The sequence below is a fragment of the Nerophis ophidion genome, linkage group LG14, assembly GCF_033978795.1.
Source record: "Nerophis ophidion isolate RoL-2023_Sa linkage group LG14, RoL_Noph_v1.0, whole genome shotgun sequence".
Lineage (NCBI taxonomy): Eukaryota > Metazoa > Chordata > Actinopteri > Syngnathiformes > Syngnathidae > Nerophis > Nerophis ophidion.
In genome coordinates, this window is record NC_084624.1 from 3,305,237 (window position 1) to 3,327,335 (window position 22,099).

General features: G+C 39.5%; 1 protein-coding gene across 2 annotated transcripts in view; it reads right to left on the reverse strand.

Moving 5' to 3' along the window:
• The window catches only part of gnal (guanine nucleotide binding protein (G protein), alpha activating activity polypeptide, olfactory type), a 149,506-nt gene that overhangs the window by 2,458 nt on the left and 124,949 nt on the right, over positions 1-22,099 (reverse strand). For both annotated transcript variants that reach the window (XM_061919631.1, XM_061919632.1), the window contains exons 6-10: positions 8,924-8,978; positions 8,761-8,834; positions 5,080-5,138; positions 4,754-5,005; positions 4,617-4,684 (exon numbers count right to left, since the gene is read on the reverse strand). In XM_061919631.1, the coding sequence (XP_061775615.1) occupies positions 4,617-4,684; positions 4,754-5,005; positions 5,080-5,138; positions 8,761-8,834; positions 8,924-8,978 (508 nt within the window). The remainder of the gene's footprint in view (positions 1-4,616; positions 4,685-4,753; positions 5,006-5,079; positions 5,139-8,760; positions 8,835-8,923; positions 8,979-22,099) is intronic.

Below are 22,099 nucleotides of genomic sequence, written 5' to 3' on the forward strand. Positions count from 1 at the left end.
ACAGAAGTGCAGATAGAACATGTTGAAACAGAAAGTAAGCAGATATTAACAGTAAATGAACAGGTAGATGAATCATTCATTTTCTACCACTTGTCCTTAATAATGTTGACAAATAATAGAATGTAAAATGACACAATGTGTTACTGCAGACTAATTAGGGGCCTTTGTTTGTTTACTTACTACTAAAAGACAAGTTGTCTTGTGTGTTCACTATTTTATTTAAGTACAAACTTGCAATAAAAAACATATGTTTATTGTACACTAAGATTTTTTGTTAAAATAAAGCCAATAATGCACTTTTTTTGTGGTCCCCTTTTAGAAAAGTACCGAAATTTACAGCTACCGATACCAAAATATTGGTATCGTTACAACACTAGTATCTTGACATGTTTTCAATGCCAATCTTCAACCCATGTGAGGAAAAATTGAAAATAAAAACCTGAAACACACAAAACAATAACAGTGTACAGAAATATGAAGATTGGCATTGAAAACAAATATATATGCATATATATATGTGTGTGTGTGTGGGGGGGGGGAATCCCAAGACTACGTCTCTACAGAACTGTTTCATGAGGGGTTCCCTCAATCCTCATGAAACAGTTCTGTAGAGAACACCGTCTAAAGTCTTAAAGGGGAACATTATCACCAAACCTATGTAAGAGTCAATATATACCTTGATGGTGCAGAAAAAAGACCACATATTTTTTTAACCGATTTCCGAACTCTAAATGGGTGAATTTTGGCGAATTAAACGCCTTTCTGTTTATCGCTCTCAGAGAGATGACGTCAGAATGTGACGTCGCCGAGGTAACACAGCCACCATTTTCTCAAACACATTACAAACACCGGGTCTCAGCTCTGTTATTTTCCGTTTTTTTGACTATTTTCTGGAACCTTGGAGACATCATGCCTGGTGGGTGTGTTGTCGGAGGTGTAACAACACTAACAGGGAGGGATTCAAGTTGCACCACTGGCCCGAAGATGCCAAAGTGGCAAGAAATTGGACGAAATTTGTTCAAGATACGAAGGTGTGGGGAAAGCCGACGAAATGGTCCGTTGTTTGTTCCGCACACTTTACCGACGAAAGCTATGCTACTACAGAGATGGCAAGATGGTGTGGATATCCTGCGACACTCAAAGCAGATGCATTTCCAACAATAAAGTCAAAGAAATCTGCCGCCAGACCCCCATTGAATGTACCAGAGTGTCTCCACATTTGACCGGCGATGCTAAGACAGACATGGCACAGAGATGTATGGATAACCTGCAGATGCATTTGCAACCATTAAGTCAACCAAATCACAAAGGTAAGTTTTGTTGATGTTGTTGACTTATGTGCTAATCAGACATATTTGGTCATGGCATGACTGCCAGCTAATCGATGCTAACATGCTATTTAGGCTAGCTGTATGTACATTTGTAGCTATATTTACATCCAGCTTTTCCCTCCACCCACATTTAATGCCAAACAAACATTTACCAATCGATGGATTTAAGTTGATCAAGTGTCACAAGATGTGAAACTTCTGATCGTTGCTCTGCACATTTTACCGGCGATGCTAAGGCAAACATAGACGAATAGCGTCAATAGCTATTCGCTCAATAGCTTCAGTTTCTTCTTCAATTTTGTTTTCGCTATCTGCCTCCATACTCCAACCATCCGTTTCAATACATGCGTAATATGTTGAATCGCTTAAACCGCTGAAATCCGAGTCTGAATCTGAGGTAATGTCGCTATATCTTGCTGTGCTATCCACAGATGATGGTTTCACAGATAGCGAAAATCAGGCACTTTAAAGCTTATTTTAGGGATATTCCGGGATGGGTAAAATTATGAAAAAAACTTCAAAACATAAAATAAGCCACTGGGAACTGATTTTTACTGGTTTTAACCCTTCTGAAATTGTGATAATGTTCCCCTTTAACAGGCTGCTCCGTTAGTTCTGCCTCTGCCTCTGTCAGTATGTCTCTCCAGCACCCAGCATTGTCCCACCCACACAACCTGATTGGTTGCACACAGAGCGGTAACAGCCAATCAGCAGTGTGTATTCAGAGCGCGTGGAGTCAGCGCGCCCTCGGTGGAGTGAGCAGAAAGGTAAGCATGATGCAGCGGACTCTCCCCAAATGATAGTAAACACCTCCCAGTCAACTACTAGTAACATCACTATGAGCCCGTTGACCTTCTAGAAACATAAACGGCAGCTCAGCTCGCTCACAGTCCTCGAGGTGAAGGTTAATCAGAGACAGCTTCTTTCCCAGAGCTGTCACCATGTTGAACTCTAACTTATTATAATAATAATAATAATAATAATAATAATAATAATTCACACCGATACAACATCCTGTCCTAATACTGAGCAATACTACCCTTCCAGTGGAATACGTCCGACACTGATTGTTATTTATTACTTCGGTACTCTTGTCTTGTTCTGTATATTGTACAGTATTTCATATTTCTATAGTGTTTTGTATATTGTACAGTATTTCATATTTCTATAGTGTTTTGTATATTGTACAGGATTGCTTATTATTTTTATTGGATAGTAATCTGTTTATTTCTATTGTTAGTTTTTTCCTTTATACCTCTTGTGTTATTTATTTCACCCCATATTTGTTCCCACTACCGCACCTTAAGTTGGAGTCTTTAATCTCGTTATATGCAAATGTAATGACAAAGTCCATTCTATTCTTCTATTCTATTCTATTGAGCCTTTAGCGGAACGTTAGCTCATATTGCTTTGTGTGTGTGTGTATGCGTGCTACGGACAGCAAAGCCCTGTCTGGGAGAAAGACAAGCAATATTGACTTACAGTTAAAAACTAAGTTATTTCACTTGACTTTTGTCTGTGTTGAAGCAGCAAAAAAGGACATTATGTTAAATGAAGAATTTCTGTCTCTGATAGTTGATATAATAATGTAAGTGCATCATAGAGCCTACATGAACTCCATGGTGTTCAGGGATGAATAATCTCTCATATTGCTATTGTACTATTTTTTCAGCTATAGTTACATTAATCATTAGTAATGTAGAAGCCTAGTTTTGAATGGCAGGGTCCCTGCTATCACTTGTTGATAAAACTATAATATTTACATAAAACGCTGCTGTGTACACGTACATAGGGAAAAGTACAGCACGCCAATAAACGTTAAAGTCACTGCCTTTGCGTGCCGGCCCAGTGACATAATATCTTTGGCTTTTCTCACACACACACACACACACACACACACACACACACACACACACACACACACACACACACACACACACACACACACACACACACACACACACACACAAGTGAATGCAAAGCATACTTGGTCGACAGCCATACAGGTCACACTGAGGGTGGCCCGTATGAACAACTTAAACACTGTTACAAATATGTGCCACACTGGGAACCCACGCCAAACAAAAATGACAAACACATTTTGGGAGAACATCTGCACTGTAACACAACACACATACCCAGAACCCCTTGCAGCACTTACTCTTCCGGGACGCTACAATATACACCCCCCACTAGACTTTTGAGTCTTTACTAAAACCAAATTGTGTTTTTCTATTAACAGTGGAATTCAAGTTTTTTGTTGAAGTTAAAGGCCTACTGAAATCCACTACTAGCGACCACGCAGTCTGATAGTTTATATATCAATGATGAAATATTAACATTGCAACACATGCCAATACGGCCGCTTTAGTTTACTAAATTGCAATTTTTAATTTCCCGCCAAGTGTCCTGTTGAAAACGTTGCGGTATGATGACTCGTATGATGACGCGTGCGTTTGACGTCTCGGGTTGTAGCGGACATTATTTCCCAGCCCGGTCCAAGCTATAAGTAGTCTGCTTTATTCGCATAATTACACAGTATTCTGGACATCTGTGTTGCTGAATCTGTTGCAATTTGTTCAACTAATAATGGAAAAGTCTTTATGCTTGTATCTTATGTCCGCAAGTAAACTCTGTGCTTTACCTTAAAAATGTTGGAATGTGGGAGTATAGCACACTCCATTTTTACCTTATCAGTATTAGAACAAAGAGGCTGTATTCCTTTCTGGGAAGGGTGAGGGCTGTTTCGTATTCTAGTTTCATTGTCAGACCACTTCTAGATGCTGGTGTTAGTGCACTGTAGGACTGGTCTCCTACAGCTTTAGTAAAACTTGATAATATTCCTATTCAGTCTTGATGGTCCTTCTTACTCCACATATATGTCATCTAAAAGAACTTGGGATTGACCAGTGACTTTAATTCCCTGAGAGGAAGACTGGTCAGACGCAACACTGTATTTACTGTCACCAAGTTTTGAGCAAATCAATGACTTGCAGTTCAGTAAAACAGAAAAAAACAATCCTGTACGACATTCTCACTACCAAATTGCATTTGTATCCAATTATCTTCAGCAAATGTTATTTTATGGCAGCAAATAAAAACCCTTGATTAATCATGATTAATCTGATTAAAAAAAAAATAATCACTTGACAGCCCTAAATATTTAATAAACACAGAAGACTAACTCCCCATAAAACTACCGTACTTTGTACTTGCAAAGCATGTAACTAACGCATGAGTTTATTTTCGCCACAAGGATGGTGGCCGTCAACTTTGCGTACTTACAAGAAACTCGTCTCGGATGAAGAACTTTGCTCTCGTCACTCTGGGGTCCTCGCCGGGTTCAGGATTTGCTGGAAGGTGGACAGATGGAACATTAACCTACATATGACGTGTGTGCGCGTGCATGAGAGAGCACCCACCTTCATTTGGTATGGTGTAGCGAGCATATTCGGGGAAGTAGTCTTCAATTTTGGATTTTCCAGCTAAAACCTTCTCGGCGAGCATGTCCTGCTTGTTGAGGAACAAAATGACGGAGATGGTGCGTAACCACCTGTTGTTCCAAATACTGCGAAAGAGGTCCAGGGCTTCCCGTAGCCGGTTGGTGTTGTTGTCTTCCCTTATTACCATGTTGTAGCTGCTGCTGGCCACCACAAAGATGATGGCGGTGACGTCTGGTGATGGAGAGCAGAGGCAGCGATGAGGACAGAGACAATCTCATCTCCAACAAAACTTGAACGCTTCTCACCGTTAAAACACTGGATCCATTTTCTCCTCTCATCCCTCTGGCCGCCAACATCGAACATGCTGTTGAGGGGAAACACTGTGGTTAGTGTACTTTACTCACTGGCGCCCTCTTGTGGTCACCACAGTGAAGTGAAGTGAATTATATTTATATAGCGCTTTTCTCTAGTGACTCAAAGCGCTTTACATAGTGAAACCCAATATCTAAGTTTCATTTTAAAGCAGTGTGGGTGGCACTGGGAGCAGGTGAGTAAAGTGTCTTGCCCAAGGACACAACGGCAGTAACTAGGATGGCAGAAGCGGGAATCGAACCAGCAACCCTCAAATTGCTGGCACAGCCACTCTACCAACCGAGCTATGCCGCTGGTTGGGCATAACATAAGGGCATTATAATCATAATATATAATAATAATAATACTGCAAGTAAGCAACCATTTAAAAGGATATAATAATCATAGTATATAATGATACTAATAATAATGTAAGTAACCATTTAAAAGGGTGTAATAATCATAATATAATAATAATAACAATGCAACTAACAATTTAAAAGGGCATAATAATCATATATAACATTAATAACAATAATGCAAGTAACCATTTAAAAGGGTATAATAATCATAGCATATAATAATAATAATAATAATAATAATAATAATAATAATAATGCAAGCAGCCATTTAAAAGGGTATGATAATCATAATATACAACAATAATAATAACAATAATAATAATGCAAGTAACCATTTAAAAAGGATATAATAATCATGTTATACAACAATAACAATAATGTTAATAATAATAATAATAATAATACAAGTAACCATTTAAAAAGATATAATAATCATATTATACAACAATAGTAATAATAATAATAATAGTACAGTACAAATACACCAACTGTAATGACAAACTGCACGCTCAGCATTTGGTGTTCAGCACAGATCTTTTTTATTGATTTATTATTCAGCTTATGATATTAAGGTATATAAGGTTAGTTCAAGCAATCTATTTTTCATACATAAATATGTCATTATTCCCGTTCAATGTATGTATAGCTATGTACTGTATATTATCCTTAAAATATTTATCAAAACTTAAATAGTAAAAATAGTAATGAAAAAAACATTGTTAATTTAAAAAAAAATCTAATATTTTATAAAAAATTGTAGACAACTTTGAAGCAATAATCTAATTTAGCCACTAGTTACTTATTTTATTAAATCATGAATTCAAGATGAAATATTCTCATGTAATGTATTTATCACTATTATTATTCTTATCAAAATATTTATCACAACAAATTTCAAATAAATTGGATTTAAAAGAAAACCGAAAACCCCGTAATTAATTCCAAACATTGCAGACAATATTGAAGCATTAATAACCATATTTAACCGCTTATTTATTTATAAATCTGTCAAAAAAAACTAAGTAATTATTATTCCCATTTGTTATATTTATTACATGTAAAAGAAAAATAAAACGCCGTAAATAATATTAACATTGCAGACAATTTTGAAGCATTTATATCCATATGTAGCCGCTTGTGATTTATTTGATTAAATCTGTCAAAAAAAACAAACACAAAAATATATATTTATATACATACACACACATATATATATATTTACATTATTCACAATTATTGTATTTATAAAAATTAATACTGAAAAAGTAATCAAAACATGTGAGTGTAAATGCTTGTCTATCTGTGTTGGCCCTGAGGTGAGGTGGCAACTTGTCCAGGGTGTACACCGCCTTTCGCCCGAGTGGCGCTGGGACAGGCTTCAGCCCCCGTGTGACCCCAAAAGGGCCAAGCGGTAGAAAACGGATGGATGGATATTCAAAATAATGTGGATGTAAAAGAAAAATCCCTGAATTTTAAACATTGCTGACAATATTGAAGCATTAACAAACACATTTAGCTGTTATTTTAATGCGTCAATCAAAATTAAAAAATAACACATTTTACTATGCTATTTTATATATTTTTACTATTGATATCATCATTTGAATATGCATCAACATTTTAAAACTTTTTTTTATTTAAAAAGAAAACTATCTTAAAGGGGAACATTATCAGCAGACCTATGTAAGCGTCAATATATACCTTGATGGTGCAGAAAAAAGACCATACATTTTTTTAACCGATTTCCGAACTCTAAATGGGTGAATTTTGGCGAGTTTAACGCCTTTCTGTTTATCGCGCTGGAGGCGATGACGTCAGAATGTGACGTCTCCGAGGTAAGACACCCGCCATTTTAATTTTCAACACATTACAAACACCGGGTCTCAGCTCTGTTATTTTCCGTTTTTTTGACTATTTTTTGGAACCTTGGAGACATCATGCCTCGACGGTGTGTTGTCGGAGGTGTAACAACACTAACAGGGAGGGATTCAGGTTGCACCACTGGCCCCAAGATGCCAAAGTGTCTGCCGCCAGACCCCCATTGAATGTGCTGGAGTGTCTCCACATTTTAGCGGCGATGCTAAGACAGACATGGCACAGAGATGTATGGATAACCTGCAGATGCATTTGCAACCATTAAGTCAACGAAATCACAAAGGTGAGTTTTGTTGATGTTGTTGACTTATGTGCTAATCAGACATATTTGGTAGCGGCGTGACTGCCAGCTAATCGATGCTAACATGCTACGCTAATCGATGCTAACATGCTATTTACCGGCGGTGCTAAAGCAGACATGGCACAGAGATGTATGGATAACCTGTAGATGCATTTGCAACTATATTACGTTTCCTTCCACCCACATTTAATGTGAAAAAAACACTTACCAATCGACGGATTTAAGTTGCTCCAGTGTCTCGAGATGCGAAAGTCCTGATCGTTTGGTCCGCACATTTTACCGGCGATGCTAACGCAGCTATTCGGCCATGCTATGGCTATGAATAGCGTCAATAGCTATTCGCTCAATAGCTTCTGTTTCTTCTTCAATACTTTCATACTCCAACCATCTGTTTCAATACATGCGTAATCTGTTGAATCGCTTAAGTCGCTGAAATCCGAGTTTGAATCCGAGCTAATGTCGCTATATCTTGCTGTGGTATTCCCATTGTTTGTTTACATTGGCAGCACTGTGTGACGTCACAGGGAAATAGCCAGTCGCATCACAAATAGCGAAAATCAAGCCCTTTAAAGCTTTATTTAGGGATATTCGGGGACCGGTAAAATTTTGAAACAAACTTCAAAAATACAACAAGCCACTGGGAACTGATTTTTATTGTTTTTAACCCTTTTGAAATTGTGATAATGTTCCCCTTTAATCATTTTTAATTATTTCTGACAATATTGAAGCATTCATTCATAAACACATTTCCCTGCATGTTACTTAGTTTAATAAAACTGTCAAATTTTAAGGAAATACATGACTATGTAAATAATTAAATATATATAATACTATTAGTATTATCATTAGTACATTTATGAAACATAGTGAACATGAGGTGAATTTAAAATAATTTGGTAAGTAAAAATGTTAAACGCAGTTATAATCAAATGTGGCCCATTTTGTTATTTATTTGATTGAATAATTCAAAAAGCACCATTACAAAGTTTAGAAGTGAGAAAAAAGCCTTGATTAAATCTTGTAAGGACTTACTTAAGGAGTTGGGCCTCATGTAAAATTAGGAATCGGTCCCAAAATGGACTAAAGAAGACACTCACTGAAAGTTGACTTTGTCCACCTGGAACCTCGTCTCAAAAATCCCTGAAGTTAACACTCTGCAGCGTAGCAAGTCCTGGGAAACACGGCAAACAAAAATGGCAGAATTGTAAGAAATTATGGAGGAGATTGAACTGGGGAGGGTTGGTGCTGACGAGGACCCACCTGGTCTGTTGGTGTGTAGTCGCTCTGTCTTACAGAGTCAATTCTGTCCAGGAAACTGCAAACACACAAACAAACATCAATAGTTAGTGTTGGAGCTCGTGGACACACACAACGCTCACTAAATGTATACAACTTTTATGTTTAGTATGACAGTTATACTGACATATTGAGTAAAAAAAAACTAACTTGTGTCATTGCAAACCTTGAAAAAGATAACTTTTCTAGTAAAACTAACAAAGATACATTTCTCCAGGCATTATTAGCCATTTTGTTTATGTTGTTTAGAAGTTACGTTTAAATAAGTGTCATATTGAGTATGCCAGTATACTGTCATAGTGAGTAAAACCTAACAAAAACAACTGATTCTAGTAAAACTCACGTAGATACAATATTACATTTTTACACATAATGCATGTTTGGTTTTGGAGTTATGTTTATATAACTTTCATATATAGTATGACAGTCATACTGTCCTGCTCAGTGGCCTAGTGTAGTGGTTCTCAAATGGGGTACTTGAAGGTATGCCAAGGGGTATGTAAGAATTTTTTAAAATATTCTAAAAATAGCAACAATTCAAAAATCCTTTATAGATATATTTATTGAATAATACTTCAATAAAATATGAATGTAAGTTCATAAAGTGTGAAAAGAAATACAACAATGCAATATTCAGTGTTGACAGCTAGATTTTTTGTGGACATGTTCCATAAATATTGATGTTAAAGATTTCTTTTTTTGTGAAGAAATGTTTAGAAGTAAGTTGATGAATCCAGATGGATCTCTATTACAATCCCCAAAGAGGACACTTTAAGTTGATGATTACTTCTATGTGGAGAAATCTGCATTTATCATTCAATCACTTGTTTATTTTTCAACAAGTTTTTAGTTATTTTTATATCTTTTTTTCCCCAAATAGTTCAAGAAAGACCACTACAAATGAGCAATATTTTGCACTGTTATACAATTTAATAAATCAGAAACTGATGACATAGTGCTGTATTTTACTTCTTTATCTCTCAAAAATGCTTTGCTCTGATTAGGGGGTACTTGAATTAAAAACATGTTCACAGGGGGTACATCACTGAAAAAAGGTTGAGAACCACTGGCCTAGTGGTTAGAGTGTCCGCCCTGAGATGGGTAGGTTGTGAGTTCAAACCCCGGCCTAGTCATACCAAAGACTATACAAATGGGAGCCATGACCTCCCTGCTTGGCACTCAGCATCAAGGGTTGGAATTGGGGGTTAAATCACCAAAAAATGCCGACTGCTCCCCTCACCTCTCAGGGGGTGAACAAGGGGATGGGTCAAATGCAGAGGACAAATTAGGACAAATTTCACCACACCTAGTGTGTGTGTGTGACAATCATTGCTACTTTAACTTAACTGTCTATAATGGGATGTTGCTGATGCATCCAAACAACAACAAAAGCCAAAAGCATGGCAGCCAACAGAGAAGACCAAACTCTCCAAAAGCAAGAAGAAAACAGGAAAATGCTGTGGTCACAAAAATGCTGCAGGATCAACAAAAAATGCAAAAAAAACCCTGTACTTTTGGGCATTTGAGCAATACTCTCTTTGATCCTGCAGAACTTATGTGTCAGAATTTTTTTTTTTTAAATATAGGACATTAGATTCCGGTGGCAGAGGGGTTAGTGCGTCTGCCTCACGAAAGTCCTGAGTAGTCCTGGGTTCAATCCCGGGCTGGGGATCTTTCTGTGTGGAGTTTGCATGTTCTCCCTGTGACTGCGTGGGTTCCCTCCGGGTACTCCGGCTTCCTCCCACCTCCAAAGACATGCACCTGGGGATAGGCCCCTCCCACCTCCAAAGACATGCACCTGGGGATAGGCCCCTCCCACCTCCAAAGACATGCCCCTGGGGATAGGCCCCTCCCACATCCAAAGACATGCACCTGGGGATAGGTTGATTGGCAACACTAAATGGTTCCTAGTGTGTGACTGTTGTCTGTCTATCTGTGTTGGTGAGGTGGTGACTTGTCCAGGGTGTACCCCGTCTTCCGCCCGATTGTAGCTGAGAGAGGCGCCAGCGCCCCCCGCCACCCCAAAAGGGAATAAGCGGTAGAAAATGGATGGATGGATATAGGACATTAATGAACAATCTATTGCACACACTGTAAATAAAGAAAAGTGTAGCATAGTTGTTCAATTCCATCAGTAATCCTCCCTCCCAGTGTGCTCAAGGACACAGCAGTAGTGCCACGATGGCTGAAGCTGGATTCGTACAAGGATCCTGAAGTCTCTGGACAACTGCTCTCCCACATGAGCCACGCCTTCCCAACATGAATTGGTTTTATGGTGTTTGTTTTTGCTTTTAGATTACTTCTGTGTTTGCACATTGTTGAAAAATAGTAAGTGTACCCCGCCTTCCGCCCGATTGTAGCTGAGATAGGCGCCAGCGCCCCCCGCGACCCCGAAAGGGAATAAGCGGTAGAAAATGGATGGACCAGCGAGGCCTCTCAGTTGACTTCTCCCATCATGCATCTGGCTGCAGGCCGCCATGTTGGCCCAGAGAGGTGGCGAGGCAGATGGTGTCCACACGGGGGCAGGGCTGCTCAGTCTGGTCTATTTAGGTCCTTGTGTAGCTCCAGTGATTACATAAGAAAGATACTGTGGAGGTTAGGCCACTGTGCTTCCTTCTCCACTCCCCAGCAGCGTGTGCGGGTGACAGCGACGGCACTGGTAGCATCACAAGTTAGCATTCACAGCCAGGACACGCATGACGGCTGTGACGCCGTCATAATACAAGACTCCAACAATGCGGATGTAAACAATGCTGACATCCCCAAGAGGCTGTTTTAGACAATATTTTCAATTGGATGTTCCACAGGACGACAACAGTGAGCCCACAATATTACACAACTTTAATAAATGACCAAGTAGAGCAGGGGTCGGGAACCTTTTTGGCTGAGAGAGCCATGAAAGCCAAATATTTAAAAATATATTTCCGTAAGAGCCATATAATATTTTTATAACACTGAACACAACTAAACGTGTGCATTTTTAAGTAAAACCAACATTCCTAGAGTATAATAGGTCTCTTATTCTTTGTAATAACATTGTTATTCTGAAGCTAACTGTGGTGGGGGCGTGGCCTGCGGGCCTGCAGCAAACTTTGGGGTCCCAGGACCGGCCTCGAAATCAGCGACAGGTGCGTAGATGGCCCACCTGGGCCTTGTTATCTAATCACCTGTCGCTCTGTTATAAGCAGCAGCCAGGAGGACAGACGGGGTGGAGGCTGGAGCCAGAGCGCGAGCGAGAGAGAAAAATACAATTGCTGGAAAGCAACTGAGAGACTTATTGAAAAATAAAACAATAATGTAACCCTGAAAAGGGCTCTCATGTCGGTGTTTGGTGGTCTGAAGAACCCCCAGGAGGGCAAGCCCCACACTAACCAATAATAAATAAATTACTACTTACCATTAACGCAACTTCTTGAACATAAAAAAGCATGATAATGTTTTATATTTTGAACGTTATTTTTAACACTGTGATTACAAGTGGAATTATTCATTACTTATCGTGTTAAGGAATGTCAGCTCAGATTTATCTGAGAGCCAGATGCAGACATCAAAAGAGCCACATCTGGCTCTAGAACCATAGGTTCCCTACCCCTGAAGTAGAGCAATACATTCCCCGACCACTTCATCAAGTACATCATCTAATGAGATCCAATACAAATAATTTGACCTCACAAAAATAAAAATCTTCGTGCTAGGGCTGGCAGAAATGGCCTTTTTCCTAATATCTCGATATTTTTAGGCCATATCGCAATACATATCTCAATATTTTGCCTTAGCCTTGAATGAACACTTGATGCATATAATCACAGCAGTATGATGAGCAGAGGTGGGTAGAGTAGCCAGAAATTGTACTCAAGTAAGAGTACTGTTACTTTAGAGATGTATTACTCAAGCAAAAGTAAGGAGTAGTCACCCAAATATTTACTTGAGTAAAAGTAAAAAGTATGTTGTGAAAAAACTACTCAAGTACTGAGTAACCTGTTTGTTTAATGATGACGGCAACAAGTAATGCACAAAAACAAAAAAATAGCAATGAACAAATTCAGAGCCAGGAATATCTCTTAAGCAACTAAAACAATATTATATATTAAATAATATACATTAGGTTTTACACTGTATTGAAAAAAAAAAATAGAAAATGAATTTTACCTTTGCAAGCTCATTACACTATTGGCTAAGTTTTATATTCATAAATGTAAGTTTCTCAATACCCGATCTGTTTTTTGTGCCTTTAAAAAAGATTTAGAACTCTACATTAAAACACTCTACCTCTAACAACCAAAAATCTGTGAAAACGATGATGCTGTTTTCAAATTGAAGTTATTTACTGAGATTGAGTGAGCCTATGGCTTTGCACTTTGTTTATTCTATACAAGTATATATATTTGTATGCATTCTATTTTAGTTACATTGAATTTACAACCCCCTGGCGCTGTTTTGTACGTTTTTTGAAATTACTTTGATCATTATTTTCAACTGTTTATAAATGTTGAAATTTATAAATAAAAGTTTATAAAAATTTTTTTAAAAAGTGTGCAGTTAATCATGTGACCGCCTGGCTCTGTTTGATTGGTGAAACGGAGTCAAACATCACCAGTGACTGCATTTGATTGGTGAAACGGAGTCAAACGTCACCAGTGACTGCATTTGATTGGTGAAACGGAGTCAAACGTCACCAGTGACTGCATTTGATTGGTGAAAGGCAGGCATGCGATAGATCCTACTTTGAAGGTCTGTCTGACTAACCAAACTAAGTGTGCATTAACAGATTGATAAAAATCAGTAGCAAGCTGAATGTAGATAAATGGAGCGGAGTAAAAGTAGCATTTCTTCTCTATAAATATACTCAAGTAAAAGTATGTTGCATTAAAACTACTCTTAGAAGTACAATTCATCCCAAGTTACTCAAGTACATGTAACAAAGTAAATGTAGCGCGTTACTACCCACCTCTGATGATGATGTGTCTACATTCAAACATTCTTCTTCATACTGCATTCATATATGCTACTTTTAAACTTTCATGCAGTGAAGGAAATCCCAACTAAGTCAATTGACCAAAAGTGTATTTATTAAACAGTTATGAAGCAGTGGCACAAACATTCATGTCATTTCCAAAACAGAAAGTGCAAGATTGTCAGAGACATTTTAAAACAAACTATTAGTGCACTTTTGTGCATGATGTCACTAAGATGACATATCAAAACAACACTAAATTAAAGTGCACTTTTTGTACAGAATGCCACTACAATAGTTTAAAACAAATAAAGTGCACTTTTGTGCATGATGTCACTAAGATGACATATCAAAACAACACTAAATTAAAGTGCACTTTTTGTACAGAACGCCACTACAATAGTTTAAAACAAAAAAAGTGCCTGACCCTGCAAACCGCAACAACGCACACACCCAGCTACTACCAAGGCCGCCAACCCAACAACAACAACAACAACAGCAACACCATACACAGCCCAGCCAATCAAGCCATCAGACATGCACCCCGGCCAACCAAACATACCAACGCAGGGCCGAACACCGCAGACACTGCCACTGAATGACCTGCAACTCAGCGCTACATGGCACCCAAGACAATCCACCACCAGTCCCACCAACCCAAAGCATGCCCGTAGATCCTGCTTATGTCCACTCCACCAACGCCTCTCAAAAAAAGGGCTTGGTGCCCAGCGCCACCAAAGCCTGCAATCTATCCCGCACATCCAGGCACCCCCTCCACTGGGTATACCTTCCGGTAAAACGGTATTAGGACCCAGCCCTGCGCCCACAACCGGCACCGCATGGCACCCCAGCAGAACCCGCCGCTGCTATCAGCAAAGCATGCTGGGGCAGCAACACATACACACAACAAGCAGACAAACAAAGCAGGAGGGAAAAAAATGTATACAATAAAATTAAATTAAAAAAAATGTTTTAAACAATTACTACATTGAAAAATAAACACGTATGAATAAATAAATACAGAAAAAAATCTAATGAAATAAATAAAAACATACATATGCACATATTCTGTACCATGCATACATATACAAACACATACAAACACGTATACACATACTTACATACATTCACATACATAGACAATTATACATATACGCACACATACCTATATATACACATGCATGCACGCACACACACACACACACGCACGCACACACACTCATATATATTTAAATACACACATACATATATCATTACATATGTATATATACACACATACATATGTACACAAACACACACATTCACACACAAATACAGTATACCCATATATACACATGCATGTACACGCACGCACCCACCCAGAATGGTTTCTTAACAAAATCTTTCTACATATAAAGTGCTTTTTTTGATTGATTGATTGAGACTTTTATTAGTAGATTGCACAGTACAGTACATATTCTGTACAATTGACCACTAAATGGTAACACCCCAATAAGTTTTTCAATTCGTTTAAGTCGGGGTCCATGTTCATCAATCCCCCCCCCCCGGCAGTAAGAGGATATATGGGCTTATTGTTCTTCCACCATAGAAGTGGGTCAAAATCTAGTTTTTAATGCAATACAGCAACCCCCTGCATCCCCAAACGGGACAAGCGGTAGAAAATGGATGGATGGATGGTCTTAAATCTGCTGCTATAAAAACATTTGTTATTGCTTCAGCCCTGCCTGACTCGCCGAGGAGAGGCTGCGGTGGTGACGCTTCAAAGGAGTTAGCATGTTTGACGTGTTGGCAGAAGCGTACCCTACTGCTGCTGAACAATGTCGGCAAACCTCTGTCCTCCATTGTTGTATCGCACCGCGCAGCCAAAGTGTTCCCAAACGGGAGATGTTAACGAGGCAGGAGGGTCTTCCAGCTCTGGCTTTTGCATGTTGTCCTAGCCCGGTTGCTCCTAGCCTGCCGTGTGTTGTGCCTTGCTCTGCATTGTTTACGCAACCTGCCGTGCGCTACCTAATATGTCCGTGTGGAAACTCGTTCGGTACACCTCCGAACCGAACCCCTGCACCGAAACGGTTCAATACAAATACACGTACTGTTACACCCCCAATATCCATCCATCCATTTTCTACTGCTTATTCCCTTTTGGGTGACGGGGGGCACTTGTGCCAACTCGGCTACAATCGGGCGGAAGGCGGGATACATAATAAAATAAATAAACACAGGAGAGGGACTATCGCAGGGCAGTTGAGCAGCAAGGGGGCAAGCGGCTCCCCCAAACAGTCACTAGACGAGCCCGCACAGTCGCAGTGCAGGGCGCTTTGATTGATTGATTGATTGATTGATTGATATTTTTATTAATAGATTGCACAGCTCAGTACAATTGACCACTAAATGGTAACACTCCAATAAGTTTGTCAACCTGCTTAAGTCGGGGTCCACGTTAATCAATTCATGGTAGGTCCAGGCCAGACCCCACCCCGCCTCCTAGGGCAAGGTTCGGGAACCTTTTTGGCTAAGAGAGCCATACAAGCCAAATATTTAAACAATTATTTCTGTGAAAGTCATATAATATTTTTTTAAAGACTTGAGTACAACTAAATGTGTGAATTTTTAATTAAAACCAAAATTTTTTGAGTCTCATAAGTCTCTTATTCTTTTTAATAACATTGTTACCCTGAAGCTAACCAACAATAAATAAAATATTTCTTACCATTAATGAGACTTCTTGAACAGATGCGATAGAAACCGGATGGATGGACTAAAATGCATGAGAATGTTTTATATTTTGAACGTTATTTTTGACACTGTGATTACCAGCGGAATTATTCATTACTTATCGTGTTAAGCAATGTCAGCTAAGATTTATCTGAGAGCCAGATGCAGACATCAAAACAGCCACATCTGGCTCTAGAGCCATAGGTTCCCTACCCCTGTCCTAGGGAAGGAGGAAGTCCAAGGAGACCTGAATCCAGAGGCAGCCCCCCGCTCAAGCACCCACGAGAGGGACAGTCCACCGCCAAACCCAAGGCGACCGCCCCCAGGTGATCGACCCAGCTCTTGTGTTGGCGCTCATCACCTTGTGCAGGTGTCTTTGATGGACAGTGAATCTTCGCCTCCATTAAATCAGCTCAGCCACAAGAGCGCCAGGCAGACAACTGTTAGCCAAAAAGGACAATTAAAAGCTAGAATTTCTTGTTTTTACTTGAAGTCCCATCACCACAACACAAGCTTCCAATGCAGCACAGGAGTATTTTTAGTCAGCCTTTCCTGCAAAAAGCAGCAATGTTATAATTACTGAGCGCTATGTGACTGTCATGTGACATGAGAGCCAAAGAAAGAGTCTTCAAGACTAGCTGGACACAAAAAAAAAAACAGTCATGGATCGGGGGTAAAGGGGTGCAAGCGAGGCGATTGATGAGTGTGCCATGGATCAGGTCATGCAGAATATGAAGTATTACTAAGTAAGTGTGCTACTGACATGTGGTCCGTGCCACTTTTTTTTTTTTGAGGACTCCGGCTTATTAGTGATTCCCAAAGCCCAAAAAAAGTCTGCGGGCTATAGAGCGTTTTCATTTCGGGCTCCAGTACTCTGGAATGCCCTCCCGGTAAAAGTTCAAGATGCCACCTCAGTAGAAGCATTTAAGTCTCACCTTAAAACTCATCTGTATACTCTAGCCTTTAAATAGACTCCCTTTTTAGACCAGTTGATCTGCCGTTTCTTTTCTTTTTCTCCTATGTCCCACTCTCCATTGTGGAGGGGGTCCGGTCCGATCCGGTGGCCATGTACTGCTCGCCTGTGTATCGGCTGGGGACATCTCTGCGCTGCTGATCCGCCTCCGCTTGGGATGGTTTCCTGCTGGCTCCGTTGTGAACGGGACTCTCACTGCTGTGTTGGATCCGCTTTGGACTGGACTCTCGCGACTGTGTTGGATCCATTATGGATTGAACTTTCACAGTATCATGTTAGACCCGCTCGACATCCATTGCTTTCCTCCTCTCCAAGGTTCTCATAGTCATTCTTTAAATTGATCTCAACTCTGTACACTGCTGCTGGAATTTTAATTTTCCTGAAGGAATCAATAAAGTACTATCTATCTATCTATCATTGTCACCGACGTCCCACTGGGTGTGAGTTTTCCTTGCCTTTATGTGGGCCTACCGAGGATGTGGTAGTGGTTTGTGTTATGGTTTGTGCAGCCCTTTGGGACACTAGTGATTTAGGGCTATATAAGTAAACATTGATTGATTGATGGATTGAATTTTATTCAACTTCCATATCTTATGTAATGTGGTCATACGTGTCCACGGTAGGGATGCACCGATTAATCGGTAACCGAATATATTCGGCCGAATATGGCAAAAAAAAGCCACATTCGGCCTTCGGTGGAATGAGTTAAAAACAAGGCCGAATAGTGGCGTGTGACGCAACTTTTTGACGCGGTGACGCAATCAACCAACGTGCAGTGACGTTGGGATATGTTGTGTACCTGTATAAGTGTATGAGGTTACAAGCACACACTTATTGAGATTTAGTGGGGCCTCTGTTTACATTATTAGCCTGTTGTGTAGGCTACCTGTATAAGTGTATGAGGTTACAAGCACACACTTAATTGAGATTTACTTAAGCCTTCTGTTTACATTATTAGCATATCTACTGTGGCTAAGCAGACTTTTGCCAAAAGGACAATAATTCATTTGTTGTGGGTTTATCCACTTTAATGCACTTTATTTTTTTTTGGAATGTATGTTTTGTTTGAAGGCCTAATATAATTGAAAAACTTTGTGCTTTTTTTGAACAGCAAAGGCTACTGGAATATTAAAAACATGTCAATATTCAATAAAAAATTACTTTATTTGAAAAACATGTCTAAATATTTATTCTAGGCTATTTATGCAATATAAAAACAATTGTGAAAAACTGCATTCATTATTTGGTATTTGGTATTCGGCCTTCGGCCAAGCGTTTAAGTTTTATTCGGCTTCGGCCACAAATTTTCATTTCGGTGCATCCCTAATAAATATTTTTGTTTTTGTAACAGCCTATAAAATATAATTGACAGCCAATTTACAGTATGAATAAATATTTCTGAATGAATTAATCAGCAGGGTGGTACAGGGGGTTAGTGTGTGTGCCTCACAATAAGAAGGTCCTTGGTTCCTTCTGTGTGGTGTTTGCATGTTTTCCCCGAGACTGCATGGGTTCTCTCTGGATACTCTGGCGTTCCACCACCACCTCCAAGGGGGAGAGGTGGATTGGCAACAATACATTCAGCCTACTTGTGTGAATGTTGTCTGTCTGTGTTGGCCCAGCGATGAGGTGGCGACTTGTCCAGGGTGTACCCCGCCTTACGCCGAATGCAGCTGGGATAGGCTCCAGCACCCCACGTTACCCTCGTGAGGGACGAGCAGTGGAAAAGGAATGCATGGATTGAATTAGTCATAATCTGATTAGTCGACTAATTATTAGAAAAATACATGACTATTTAACTATCAAAATAGTCATTAATGGCAACACTAGTCTAACTATTCGCTAAATTTAGTGACAAAGTCACTAAGTTAGCAACCTTCACAGCTTCTGCTACGTCTTCTTATTCCCTGCCAAACCAGAGGCATATGAGCTGCATTAACAAGCAGAGTTACGATTAGGGATGTCCGATAGTATCGACTGCACATATTATCGGACGATAAATGCTTTAAAATTTAATATTGGAAATTATCGGCATCGGTTTCAAAAAGTCAAATTCATGACTTTTTAAAACGCCGCTGTGTACGTGCAGGTAGGGGAAGTATAGAATGCCAATAAACCTCTACGGCTTTTCACAGACACAAGTGAATGCAACGCACACTTGGCCAACAGCCATACAGGTCACACTGAGGGTGGCCGTATAAACAACTTCAACACTGCTACAAATATGCGCCACACTGTGAACCCACACCAAACAAGAATGACAACCCCATTTTGGGAGAACATCCGCACCGTAACACAACAGAACAAATACCCAGAACCCTTTGCAGCACTAACTCTTCCGGGAAGCCACAATATATAACTCCCTACCCACCACCCCCACCTCAACCCCGCTCATCTCAACCTCCTCATGCTCTCTCAGGGAGAGCATGTCCCGAATTCCAAGCTGCTGTTTTGAGGCATGTTAAAAAAAATCATGCACTTTGTGACTTCAATAATAAATATGGCAGCGCCATATTGGCATTATTTTTCCATAACTTGTGTTGATTTATTTTGGAAAACCTTGTTACATTGTTTAATGCATCCAGCGGGGCATCACAACAAAATTAGGCATAATAATGGGTTAATTCATCGACTGTATGTATCGGAATCGGTAATTAAGAGTTGGACAATATCGGAATATCGGCAAAAAAGCCATTATAGGACATCTCTAGTTACGATGCATACCCCCAAGTGAGCATGTAGCGCCAACTCTGTTTGTGGTAAGAAATAGTAGTGATATTGAGAGAGTAAAGAGAAAATATGGACATGAGAGTACTATTACAACTAAAAGGCGAGGCTTGAATAGTGTTTTTCACAGGAATTAAATACAAAGTGCGACTTAAGATCATCTTAACATTCGTAATGTATACCTGCAACATTATTATGCTAACCCTAATATTGCCTCTTTATAAGTAAAATACGACAGTTATCTTCTTTTTGATCATTATTTTCTCATCTGTGTGAGAACTCCAGTGCATGAATGTAGATAAGACATCAAAATAGTGGACATTTGATGCAAAATGATGCCTCGGGCTTAGGCCCCATGCGGTCGGGGTCACATGTTGCTGGTTATAGAGCAAAAAGTGGGAAGATGATGAAGGATGATGTGTGGGGGGGGGGGGGGGGGGGGGGGTAGCTCGGGGGCTTGGGTCAAGCAGTTCTATGGAAAAGGGAGAACTCATTATAGCGCTTGAAAAGAAGACAACAAGCAAAAACAATAAACGGCGGTGGTGGCCAGACTCTCCAAAAATGATGAGACACATGGCGAGGCCCTGCAAATTCCCAACAAGCAACCTTAACACTAATTACCAGCGCACTCTCAGCCTCATGTGTTCATTTGATAATTGGCTTGACTTTTTACAAATAGTGGGCCATCATTAATTAGCAGCGCACGGGGGCCCCAATCAATAGTTTCCATATTTTGAGCAGGCCGGGGCCAGGCGTAATGGACATTCACTTTAGCCTGCATCACACGGATTGGAAAGCTTGCGCTCGCTTGTTTCGCATGTACTTCTACTTTCATGGCGAGTAGAGAGTACAGATTTAACACGTCTATATGTGGAAGAAAAACACATATTCTGCACATTCCAATGACACACCAGCAGTTTATTATTCTGGTTGTTGTTTTAAGTGGTGTGCAACTGCAACACATTGACTACGGTTATTTACTACTTTGGTGACCCTATTTTGCTACATAAAAGGTTCAAAATTAAAAAAAAAGCTTTCAGTTTCATGCACTAGTTAAACACTATGGCTTAATGCAGTGGTTCTCAACCTTCTTTCAGTGAACATTTTTTTAATTCAAGTACCCCCCAATCAGAGCAAAGCATTTTCGGTTGAAAAAAAGATATACCGTAAAGAAATGAAATACAGCACTATGTCATCAGTTTCTGATTTATTAAATTGTGTAACAGTGCAAAATATTGCTCATTTGTAGTGGTCTTTCTTGAACTATTTGGAAAAAAAGATATACAAATAACTAAAAACTTGTTGAAAAATAAACAAGTGATTCGAGTCAGGTAATAATGTCATTGCTACACCTGTCCTGCTGTTCGGTCCGGTGAAGACTGCTCTCATATGAAACTTATCTCAACTGCATTACGCCAGTTATTTGAAGTAACACACGAATTAATAACATTGATTAAAAAGTAATTCCGCTGGCAGGGCTCGAATTTAACCACGGCAAACGTGACAAAAGCTGCGAGATCAATTATAAATAAAGATTTCTACATATAGAAGTAATCATCAACTTAAAGTGCCCTCTTTGGGGATTGTAATAGAGATACATCTGGATTTATCAACTTACTTCTAAACATTTCTTCACAGAAAAAGAAATCTTTAACATCAATATTTATGGAACATGTCCACAAAAAATCTAGCTGTCAACACTGAATATTGCATTGTTGCATTTTTTTTCACAGTTTATGAACTTACATTCATATTTTGTTGAAGTATTATTCAA